Genomic DNA, 12,650 nt, shown 5'->3' with positions numbered 1-12,650 from the left:
ATATTGCTATTTTGAAAAATACGAAGGAAAGCTGCGGATGTTTACAGTAGAATCTGCAAAAAATCAATTACTTTATTGAATGCCCTGGAGTTTTGTTTTCAATAAAAATTCGTGGGAATAAATTTGATCATTTGTTTCTGTCCCTTCTTGTTCATCATTACAAAATGAATAAAAAAAACTTGAAAAACTTAGACTCTAGAATTCTTGCAGAAAAAAGCTGAAAAGAATAAAGAGAAAACATTTATTGATTGTATTTCATTACATTGTAATTTATTTTTTCTCTGTTCTGTAAATAGTCGCCAATGACTCCGTCGATGGGACTAAAAATGAAATAAAAAAAAAATATCTATTGACTTCTTTTTCTATCAAAAAATCTCTCTTGAAAAACGCACGGCAAATTTGCATAATTCTCAGTAGTAAAATGAAAGACCGTGTGAATTTTTTACAGAATTTCAAGAGAATTCTGTTAAAATTCGAATGAAATAGGGTTTGAAATAGGGTTTTTTTCTAAAAATTATTTTCCCTATCCCGAATGTCCTCTTCACCCGCAACCTTCAATTTGTTACCCCCTCTCATAATCACCATGTAAAATATATGTTAAAGCCCCTGGGCTGTCGCTATACTTCATAAAGTCCTGTCTATAAAAACTGTAAACATTTGTTATTGTTTGTAAATATTCGTATTTATGTTAATAAACATTATTTGACTTGACTTGACTTGAATCGAAATTTCATAGCATTGTCATACACGGTGACTGAGCTAATACTCTGAGTATGTAGTTGAGGAGCATTCACAACCCTAATCTGTCCTTTGAATCACTTTATCGGTATTATGTAAGAGTGAATAGCTAAATTTCGTGCGAAATATGTCTTGAGGTCTCACTCTCATCTGGAATAATTAAACGTGTTGCTTTGAACACTGTGGGATTGTGTAAAGATGATAACATAATTCTCGAAATGTGGAGCAGTTTTCAGAGATATCGAATGATTTATAGAATACCACTTCGGTATGCAATTCACGTCTTAATGTAAGAGTTTAGTGGTGATAAATTGAAGCATTATCGAGAAGAAAAGAAATGTAGTATTTTTTTATTAGCCAATCATTTTAATAAGGAATGATTTTATTACAAAATGTCTCTGGAGTAATTACTTGAGTCACCAATTCGATAAATTCTCCATAAGTAACAGACCATGATGCGTTGAATATTTTATTTTATCTAACGAATACAAGATTTCAGAACGAGATATGGTAAAGATGTGTTTTGACATTATGTCTTGAACTCACTATTAATGATACCACGATGGTCAAAGTAAATAGTTCGACTCATTACCTTCACAATGGAATTGTTTGTTTGCCTGTATTTGTATGTAGGAATAATAAAGAAATTCCCTCTAATTGGTTCTCAAGGTAATAAATTACGTTTTGATTACAATATTAAAAATTTTTGACTAAAATCTAGGGTAGACTTCTTGAAAAGTTCAATCAAGTGATAGTTCTGCTGAAATTTCAAGCAATTTTATCATTCAAAATTCACAATTTCATGAAATTGATGGAAACTCTGAATTTCATATCAATAATTCGTTGAAAATCAGCAGAAAATGGGAAGAACAAGCCATTATATTCGTAAATTTTCAATTAATGGGAAATTCTGCACAATATGGTATTGAATATTCATGGTTCGATCGAAAATACAAGCAAGTTGGGAAAGACGCGTTTTCGTACTGCCCAAATATTTAGTATTCCATGGAATTTTGAGTAGTAATACCCCAGGAGTTTCAAAATTATCGGGCATTTCCCGATAGCTGCGTTGTAACCGAATGAGGGTGTCAAGTTCTGCAGGTTAAAAAATCATGAGCGCTTGCTTGAAGGATTGTTCTGCAAAACTTGACACGATCGTTTGCTTGCTCTTGAGGTCGGAGGGAAATACCCGATTAATTTTCACCGTCGAGGGGTATTTATCGGATTATTTTCGCCAATCGGATTTTGGCCAATCATAGTGCAGTGCGGAGAGAAATGTACGAGAAAAATGAACGTGCTCGCACAGTAAAGTTGGTTCAGATGGTCTTTCAAGGCGAAATGTACCGGAAAGAGTAGGAAAAAGTACTGTTGCACGAGTCATTTTTCGGATAAATGCGGGGAAAAATTCTTGTGCAGCACGCTAAAATCGAAGCGACAGTGAATTTGTACGAAAATTACGAGAAAAATTATGACACTGGCTGGCAAATTTTTCCGGTGCTCTACCAGAATCCTAGGACCCGCTCGCGCATTCGTAAGATTTCGGCACTCTTCGTCCCCCCTCCGCAACCACGAACATCACCTCAACGTGACCAGATGATTTATTCCGTCGCCTCCTCTAGCCTCCTCTCTCACATATCTCCTTACTGAAACCCCAGGTTAATGTTTTTCATAATATCAATTCAGTGAAATATTAATTAGTGTTGTGATAAAACGGTTAAGAAATAAAATAAGTGCCCTTTATTTTCGCTTCATGAGGTGTATAACGCTGTAGATATACATTGGCCTGTCAAACGTTCCACATACGTTTGCCGCGCATTCCGCTTTTAATATGGGAGAGAGGATATGGAGGAGAGGTTAAAATAAAATTAATAGGATGATATGCTGAATGACAATGTTTACTCATTTTTAACTATTGAATGAAATTTATCATGTAATAGAAAACAGTCAGGGATCAAGCTTTTATTGTGCGTTACCGGAATTTTTACTATGCAGCACCGGAATTTTTCTGGTGCTAGACAATTGAACCCACTTTACCAGACGGCACGGTAATTTTTGCCTGAATTTCGCCTGAAAAATTCTGGAATTTTTTTCTCCGTATGGACACCATCAGAAGGTGAATTAGGGAAGATTTGGACAAATTATGTTAATAGAATAATCAGATATTCATAGACTGTCGAATACAAGATTCGATCTGAAATGAGCCGAAAAAATGAAGAGCTAGTGCGGAATATTCAGGTAAAAAAATGAAGAGATACTGCAAGGAATTCAAATGCGGAAACATCCGCAATAAAAGCCTTCGGTAGCCTTAAATACTGCGCTCTGATTGGTCGAAATCCCATTGGGAAAAATAATCGAAATAAAAACGACGTAAAGGTCCTACGTGTCCTCGAACACTGCACTCTGATTGGGTGAACCGAGGAGGGAGGAAATTCTCAGTGAAATTTCAATTCAATATCGTTCTCCTCAAAATCACTACTAAACTGTCCAGGAAATTTCAATTTTTTTTTATTTCACAGGTGAATTTTGAGCCCCAGATGAATGACAAAAGTACGTGTACTTATACTGATATTATAAGGGAGTCTAAAAACTTGGCTAATCATGTATATATAGTCTCGAGACCAAACAATTTTATTGCAAAATATCGGAACTTTTTTTTGCAGATATAATTTCATATAAAACATCTCATGACGTTTGATGTTTCAAACTTACTCATTCCGAGATGATTTTATCATGATCATAATAGATAGGTAACTAAAAACGTGACAGTCATTGCTTATATTCATGAATAGAATTCATTAAGAAATTCTCATTAATTAATTTTCAAGAAAATAAATTTGATTAATTGTTGTCTAGTATTCAACTCGCAGTTTAGTTGCAAAACTACATGTTTGCTGTCATAATCAAACAGATCATCTTTGTTAGTCACATAATTATCCAACAAATAAGTGATTGTAATAGAAAATATCAATAGACCTTTGTCCCATCTCTTAAAAAATGCAACAAATCTGGTAGAAATTTTAAAATTTTGAGCAAAAATGACACAAAATTATCTTGATTTTCATCAGAGTCTTACCTCTTCTACTAAACCTATTGTGAAAATTCCTAGAAATTCCTCGCACAATGAGGGATTAAATGTGGGAGTACGCAATGTTTTGAATTTCATTTTTCAAAAATCGTCCGCTCGAAAAAACAAAGGTTGTTATCACGCTTGAAAAAGACTCTTGGGTCATTCTACAAACTCTGAAAAGGATTTCCCACCCAAAAAATTTTTTGACCTAATTGAACATCATGAGGGGTTAATGAGTTACACGATTACTGAGATAAACGGTAAATTTCAACAGATTTTTGTCTCTGTGCAGATCAATCCAAAATCTGTATTAATTATATCAATTACTCAGGAATGAGGGATTTTTGTATTTAAAACCAAAACTGCTGAGTAAATATCCCATCGAAAAAATTCCTTAGTATTTCAATCTTGACAGAACGTATCAAAAAATTCAATGCAAAACCTAGCGAATTCGCTAGAAAACTCGATTGAAATTCTACAGAAATTCTATCGGGTTTCTATAGGATTTCTATTGGAATTCTATTAAAAAATTTTCTTTATTTTTTGCGCTGATTCTATTGAATATTTGATAGGAAAAAGTCAATATATTTTGAATTTCCGTTCGAATTTTTCTCCTGAGATTTTTGTATTACAATTATTGGGCAGAAAATTTCTTGAGTTTTTAGCGCTGGATTGTGTTTTGCATTACAGAATCCGAGTGGAAAACACTGGGAAAATTGATGCCCAAGCATTCTTGCAGAAAACATCTCAAGAGAAAAATTCAAATAGAAATTGGAAATCCATTGACTTTTTCTTATCGAATATCCAATAGAATTGGCAAAAAGACAAATAGAATTTTTCAATAGAATTCCAATAGAATTTTCTAGTGAATTCACTAGGTTTTCTATTGAATTTGTTCTCCAGATAATTCCACGATCAACAAAATAATATGACTCTGCTGCTGACGTTTTCACCGTCATTCTTATAATTTGTATTCACTTAGAGAATCAATAAAAAGTGCTGTCTGAATTATTTTCAAAGAAGTCAATTACGTTTTCATCAATTTATCCGTTGACGTTAACTCTCAGTTGAGTTACAAAACTGCATGTGTACTGACATCGTCACTGATGATTAAGGATATCATAACAGATCACTTACGTTCCATCCAACGGAGCCGACAACAATATCAAGTGCTCGTTCATTCTCGTCTCTGTCACTATCAGACTCCAGTAATGCTTCTGTCGGTTCGTCAATGTTGCCTTCACTGGTCCCATCCTCATCCTCGTCGTCATCCCTCTGTCCACACCTCTGAGGTAATGGTCCTTCAACCGCCTCCTGAGCCCGAGCCTTCTCCGCCAGGAGAGTCCCCAGGTTCTCGAAGAATCCCCCATCGGACTCTTGAATCCTGCGAATATGCAAAGACCTGTTCAGTCATTTCCGGCTGACGAATTGGAGCGAGTGCATAAGCTGCCCACGAGGATTACTGGCCTACTTCAGTTGCAAAATGGCTAAGTGCTATGAGCCACAATAACTCGGTACGTGATAATTGACCAAAACACGTGAGGAATCATGCCTCAATGATTTCGCATGGTTTGGCCTTCCCACACGGAAATTCATCTCTGCGTAAGTACATACCAACGGCTACTGCAAATTCAACGATAACACAAGCGGGAGTTTCACAACACAAGCCGTAATGATTTTTTGACGAATTCATGCTAAAGCGGAGGAAAAATCTACCGCAAGATTTCATTGCAAAACGAATTTCCATTGATTTGAGTATATTGAAGTGATGATTAAATGATGCGCTGAGAAAAAAAAAGTTTTTATGAGAACAAAAAGTTTTTAACTTCCCGATGGGGGGGTTATTTGTCTTTACTTGAATAAAGAAATTCATGGCTCGATAATTGACAGGAAGAAAATATCTCACTCTGAGAAAAGAAACCTTTCGTCAAGAGATTTTGTACTTGTCTGAAAGATGAGGGGCATTTTGTTCAGACCACAGAGAAAAAAAGAGGATTAGCTTTAGAAACTAGTTTCTAGATTTTAGAAACTCCAATTCTTAAGCTTTATCATTGGTGGAATCATAAAAACTAACGAATTTTGGGATTGTTTTTAAGAACAAATATTTTCTAAAACCAATGCTGAATTTTTCTTAATTTAAAAAAATTTTCAGATTGAACTAAAAAATTACAGCCGAGGTATTTAAAGAGCGTAAGTGCCCTGTTCGTAGGGAGGGGTACCCAAATATCGGGAATTTCACATGTGAAGAAGGGGGATTTTGTAAAGAGGGGGAGGGGGGTTGTGAATTGAGAATTCGCAACCAAAAAAATTGAGTCGGTGAGTTTTTCAAAAATATCTCTAAAACGAAGGGAAAAATGAGAGAAGGGAGAGGGAAGCTTTATTGAATTCTCGATGTACAACCCTCCGCCAAACTTTCAGTAAAAATTCGCTTCCTCCTTAATTTCGGAGATATTTTTGAAAAAATCACCGACTCATTTTTTTGGTTGTGAATTCTCAATTTACAGCACCCCTCCCCCTCTTTTCAAAATCCCCCCTCAAAAATTGAAGAAATTTTCTAGATTTTAGAAATTTTTTTTTTTCTAAAATGAAGTATATTTTGGTTTAAAATTAATCATCAAAGTTTCTAGATTCTAGAAAACTGAAGGTTAGAACCACGATTTTTAAAATTTAGAAACTTTTTTCTCAAGTTAATCTAATTTTTCTCTGTGACTACTGTTATACACTACGGTATAAACTATAGTCAATGTCGAGTGTCACCAATAATTAGGAATAGCTTTTTAAAAATAAGTGGCATATTTCTGGGAATGAAAACTTTTTTCTCGGTGAATGCTAAACAAGCAATGATAGATGACCAATAATCCAATTAATCATGTTAAATCAACTATGAATTCTATAGTCCAGTGACAGAATTAGAATAGTCGAACAGATCTGCAGCGAAGAAGTATACTAGGAACGTATATATTTTCCGAAAATACGTTTTTCGTTATAAAAAATAGTTCTACCGAGCTCTATCAAGTTTTCGAGCACTTCTGCAAAATAATTCTTTTACACTTATCCCGCTTCAATACTTCGCTACAGAAATGCAAATTATCCGGCGAGTATCTGTGAGTCGAGTCGGTTTAAAAAAAATGTCAAATCTTTTCTCTTGGGCCTCGTCATTGCTGAAAAAATGATCTCTTGATATTCACTGGAATTTCTTCACTCCAGAGACATCATATCACACTGACAGAAAATATGTAAAGATTTAGTTGCTGTTAACGAGGCTTCTTAACTATTAATGCCATTCGTTAACTACTAACCAATGATGCTAACACTCAAGAAGCCTCGTTAACAACAACCAAATCCTTCCATCAGTGCAGTCGCACAATAATTCGGAGATCAGTTCATGACTCATTCTGTGTTGTCACTTGACGAATTCTCATAACCCACCATGCTGACATTTTTGACAACAGTTAGACCATCACAAATATCCCTAGATGACATCACAAACGCATTCCTCCAACTCATTCCAAACTCTACATATACTCTGAATCACCTTTTATGTAGAAAATTATGCGCAGCGAATTTCCAATATATACTGCCTACGGTAACCGGCCTGTCTTCCCTTTTCTGGCTCATACGAAATGCAGCAATTGCATAGTAGGGATGTTTAGTATCACACTTATTGAAATGTGCCATTGTTGCCTCCCCCACCTTCCTTCGAAAATTCAACAAATCCAAAGATAATTCTTCGAGTAAAATACCTGAGCTCTCAATAATAAACCTTCACTTTCATAATCACAATTGCTTAATTATCACGGTACGTAATCGCCAGTTACATAGTCACTAAAAATATCTCATTCGTACAATATATACTGGAGCATGAACATTCGCACTCCCGTCACAGTCTGTCGCAGACTGAATTCTCCTCCTTAGAAACCGTTCGAAATGAGAGAAGTAGGAGGAAGGTGTAAACCAGAGGATGCGATTTCCATGATAACGATAATACGTTCACGAACGATTGTCCTGACTTTTCATTCCTAGTAACGTGAGAATTCATTCATAGCGATGTTTACACACACTTATGACGTTCAGAGAACTGTCATACGTACTTGTCCCATTGTGGACATATGGCACCATGCGCGTGATTAATTTCCCCAAAAAAACAGTCGATACCATTCACGTAGTTCCGTGCGGAATATGAGTTTCAAATATTCGTTTTCATGAAATATCATGAACCATTTGTTTGCGTTTGATTAGTACACGGAGAGAAAAATATTGTATAAATTATCCTGACGCAGGTGGTACACGTGTAGCGAGTTTTTGTGCACTTTTCAATCTGAGAACGAATAAAAAATTTGGACCCATAAATAGATTTCTCCATTTTATTCCGAAAGAATTATCGCATTGTGAGTGTAATTTCTATTAAAATAGTACTTTCGAAAATCCTACACTTGGAGCAAAATGTCCTAATCTATCACGGAATAGAAGTATACCTGAATATACCTGAATTGAGTATATTTTATACCGAAATCAAATATATGCATGAACCTGAATCAAGAATAAAATATAATTGATTGAAGTTGTTGAATCCATATTACATTTGAAAATTCAAGTGAGTTAGAGAATTTCCTACTCTCTGCTGCTAAACAATTTGGAATTGTATAGAATTTTCAGTTGTAATCTTCTAAGACCTTCAAAATCATCCGATATTTTCCCATAGCTGCATTGCGTAGCAACGAGAGGGATATGAGTTTGCAGGATAAAAATAACAGGAAATTTTTCTGAGAAAAAATTCACTGCAGATTTTTCTGCAAAACTCATCCCGATCGCTGATACTCAAAGAAACTGGGGGAAAATATCCGATGAATTTTGAAGGGCGAGGGGTATTCGGAGGAGAATTTTCTTTCTCCTGGGTTCGACTAATCAGAATGTACTGGACGAGGTCACGTGGCCCCTTACACGAACGTCTTACAAAAGTAAAAAAATGGTTAATTTTGTTATCGATTTTTCGTAAAGAATTGTGACCAAATCGACTCATTTTGAATGACTCTTTATCTCGAATCAAATCAACTCAACCTCACATAAGTTTTTTCAACAAATGGAAATGCCAAAATGAGAGAAAACAATTGGCAGGCAACTGTGGAATTATTATTTTGATTATTTCCCCTCCTTCTGGACGATAGAATTCCGGTATTTGACGGTCCGTGCACCAATTAGAAGAGAATTATGTCGATAATTTTCCCGTTGCCGTTGCAGAATAACAAAAAGTTGTCGATTGCACCACGATGACACCGAACACCATAATTGTATTAATCGAAATGGTCATGTGGAAAATAATCCGGCGACTACCCCTCGAGCTTCAAAATTATAACTCTCATTTGTTTGCAACGAAGCTATCAGGAAATACCCGATCATTTTGAAGTTCTCGTGGTATTATAACTGATAATTCACTAGTAGCCTGGTGAATTATCAAAATAAAATCGAGGTGAAAGTGTCACGTAACCTCGAATACTGCACTCTGATTGGGCTAACCGAGGAAGGAGAAAATTCACAATATAATATCCCGAGACTTTCAAAATTATCGGAATATTTCCCGATAACTTCGTTGTAAAAATTGACGGAAAAAATTCGAGGGAAATATTGTGATTAATTTTGGAGGTCGAGAGGTATTCGGCGGATTATTTTCCGAAAAAACAAGGAGAATGGAGAAATTGAGAATCTGCGGAATTTGTTTTTCTTCGAAAGAATGTGTTTTTATCCTTGACATCGATTCGCGAAAACAGAGCATTCGACTGGCGCTGACCTTGTGAGGAATTTTTCCACTAAAAAAAAAAACAACTGTGTGCAAATCTATTGCCCTAGTCAGCATCGCTAGACGCATTCGCTGGATGTTAAAGCCCCTGTTATTGCGAATTAATGCGATTGCATGACACACGCCTTTCTTTACTTTGAAATTGAATGGATGGTGGGTTTTATCGTGTCTATTTTATTGCATTGATGATGTGTTTCCTGGAATTGGCGAAGGTTTGTGTGCGTCAATTGAGAGGAAAGTCGAGAGGAAATTTTGAAGGAGAAAAAGTTTTGTATGGATTTTTGGATTTTTGGACGCAATTGATTGGAATGAGAGAGTGGGGAAGAATGAATCATTTTTGCTCGTCCATAAAGAAAGTTTCCTAATGAAATTTGTAATTTCATACGTAATTTTATATATTCATGCTTATATTTGTAATTTCATTCGTAATCTCATACGCAATTTGCACATCTTCTTCGAGGTTTTCTTTTATTCTTTAAGATGCGAACATTTGTATTCAATTCACATCCTTTCTTTCGCAAGAATAGTTTTTGTCTAGGGTAAGCTACGCAGTAGATGGACACTGCCCTATAGATGGACGAGCTACTTTTGGATAGGAAATTACGCAAAAAAATACTGAAATGTGAATTGTTGCTTTGAATTTTCACTAACTGTTGTGATTCTTAACCCCTGAGTGACGATTTTTTTTCGATCAATTTTTTTTTCAATTGCTAAAAAACAAACGTCTATCTACTGGGCGGTTTTCTTAGGCGTCCATCTACTGGGCAGTTTACCCTACCATGACCCGCAGAAAAAAAAGTTTCTGTTCTTGGGGAAATTCTTCAATTTCTAGAAACTCGCGGTCCTAAAATTGATTGCATAAGAAATCTATTACTGCTCCGTGACTAATTTTCAGTGACATGATCCTGAAAGTCGGACAAAAAGTTTTGATTTTCGGTAAGTTTTGTATTGAACTTAAGAGCATTTACCAGCGTTTGGCGTATTTCATGCACCTAGAAAAATTGTTCATTTGAATCAAACACAGTATATTTTAGGGCGAGTGCCATGAGGTTTTTAATCGCGTGCAGTTTGTGCCCGAGCTGAAGACGAGGATTGGCCAACCACGAGAGTAACCAAAACCCATGGTACTAATCGTGAACGATAGTTAACTGTAGTGATTTTCATTTTTACGAGTTAGGGGAAGGGCCAATACCAATTCTTGGACGAGGAAAAGTGAGGGTCAGTACGGAAAAATCTTTATTTGAAACTTTTTACTTGTTTCAAGAATGTCGTTGTTAGAAATGCATAAACTTGTTTACATGTTTAGAATAAAGGGATCAATTATATCAAATAAACAATTTTCTTATTGAAAAAAATTACATTTTCATGTATTTTGTAAAGGAAATTTAAAATGATGTTTCAACCATATTCGCATGCTATATATGTTTATTTTCACATGTATACCCTCTCGGGTTTTTACATTTTGTCCCCATCCCCGTTGACAATTTTGAAGTAATACAATATAGAATCACTGAAAAAATATGTAAATATGAAGTTCCCCAAGTAACGTTGCCTCAGCTTAGCCATTTTCCGCTAGTTGTCCAAGGTCTTCAGTCCATCCAGGTAAAGAGAGAATACCACAGGTCCGTACTACAGTTGATTGATATCCCCAGCTCTTTCCATGAGTCTAGGGTACCGCTGCCTCCTGGTCGTGGTTAATGATGGAAACGGTCGTTCTCTCAGCGAAGCCGCTCCAACACGAAGGAACCACCTCCGCAATTTTGCGACACAATTGTTAGCTTGGTTAACCCGCACCAAATTATTAAGCTAGACCCTAGGATCGCCCGATCCTACTACACCGGGTCAGCCCTACCCCAAGCAATTTTGATGACTTCAGTCCATCCTGGGCTGTTGTCATCTCGCCGCTGTGCTGCCATCTCTCGTTCTCGGCAGCCGCCACCTCCCTCGTGGCCCCGTCCCAGTGATCCCCGACATGTATTATTATTATTATTTGAATTTTTGGCACTAATAGTTACGACAGTAACAAAAAATGATGGTCCAGCATCTTACGGCCGTTCCCCGACATGTAGAATGAGAAAAATTCTCCCTGCTCCGCGCACGCCTGTGCCATATCGGTCCCCAGCTCTTATGCAGCTTCCTCTTTGCCCCTGGTCGTACTCTCTCCCTTCCCGACCCCGCAGCACATCCAGTGATACACCCCCCCCCCCCGCCCATTCAATCGCCACAATCACAGTGCGCTGGAGTCACACGATCATAACAACCGTCCTTTCCAAAAAAGATGACAACCCCACACAGTTCACAGCTTTCCCACCCGTTTAACACTTTCTTCCTTCCAAATTTCTCTTGGAGAATTTGCCACCAATACAAACTGCATGCCCCATCCAGCTTCCTCTCCAGCATGATCAGTGACTCCCAAACATCCCGGAACCATCCATAATCGTCGTTCTCCCCGTCGTAGTGCCATTCCCCCACATAATTCACATGTGGCTCATCCCAGAATCCTGGCTTTAACCTCTACGCCATATTCACCCAAAGCGCCATTAAACCAGCTCTGCCGCCACAAACTCAGTCCCTCTCACTCCCCCCCCCCCCCCCAACACAAACCAGTGGGCGAGCCTAACCTTTCCGCCAGCATGCCCAAAAACAGTCGAAAAACTCCCCAAAATGTTCAATTTCACCCCCCAATTCATTACTCTCTCCGTAGATTACATTGAGAGGTACCCCCAAAACCACTTCTCCTCAATTATTTCATAAAAAAACCAAGATTTCACCCCAAAAATCAACGACGCACTCAAGGGCTCAACCGCCCCGCACGAGCGCCCCCTTCCTCCCCCCGCATGCTATATATAAAAATGGTATTTTTCTTCACCTCATTCTCTCCTCATAATTATTGCATTTTTCTCTTTCAATTTTTGTTCAGGCAATTTCAATTCTGAAGTGATAATAAATTATTAGTATCCAATACGTTTTTATCAAGTTCTCAGAAAAAAAGTATTTATTTCAAGTAAAGAAGTTTATTTTTATTTTTTTTTTTTTTTTTTTAATAAAACC

At 36.8% G+C, this 12,650-nt stretch overlaps 1 protein-coding gene across 4 annotated transcripts in view; it reads right to left on the bottom strand.

Moving 5' to 3' along the window:
* The window catches only part of LOC107048794 (protein unc-13 homolog 4B), a 31,201-nt gene that overhangs the window by 12,596 nt on the left and 5,955 nt on the right, over nucleotides 1-12,650 (bottom strand). For 3 of the 4 annotated variants that reach the window (XM_015272192.1, XM_015272190.1, XM_015272193.1), the window contains exons 3-4: nucleotides 7,341-7,502; nucleotides 4,943-5,189 (exon numbers count right to left, since the gene is read on the bottom strand). In XM_015272192.1, the coding sequence (XP_015127678.1) occupies nucleotides 4,943-5,189; nucleotides 7,341-7,502 (409 nt within the window). The remainder of the gene's footprint in view (nucleotides 1-4,942; nucleotides 5,190-7,340; nucleotides 7,503-12,650) is intronic. The other variant, XM_015272194.1, reaches the window with a different exon arrangement.

Source organism: Diachasma alloeum, unplaced genomic scaffold, assembly GCF_001412515.2.
Source record: "Diachasma alloeum isolate Michigan unplaced genomic scaffold, Dall2.0 Dall_scaffold_00197, whole genome shotgun sequence".
In the NCBI taxonomy this organism is placed as follows: domain Eukaryota; kingdom Metazoa; phylum Arthropoda; class Insecta; order Hymenoptera; family Braconidae; genus Diachasma; species Diachasma alloeum.
Note: the sequence above shows the minus strand (reverse complement) of the source record. Positions and strands in the feature narration are given on the sequence as shown.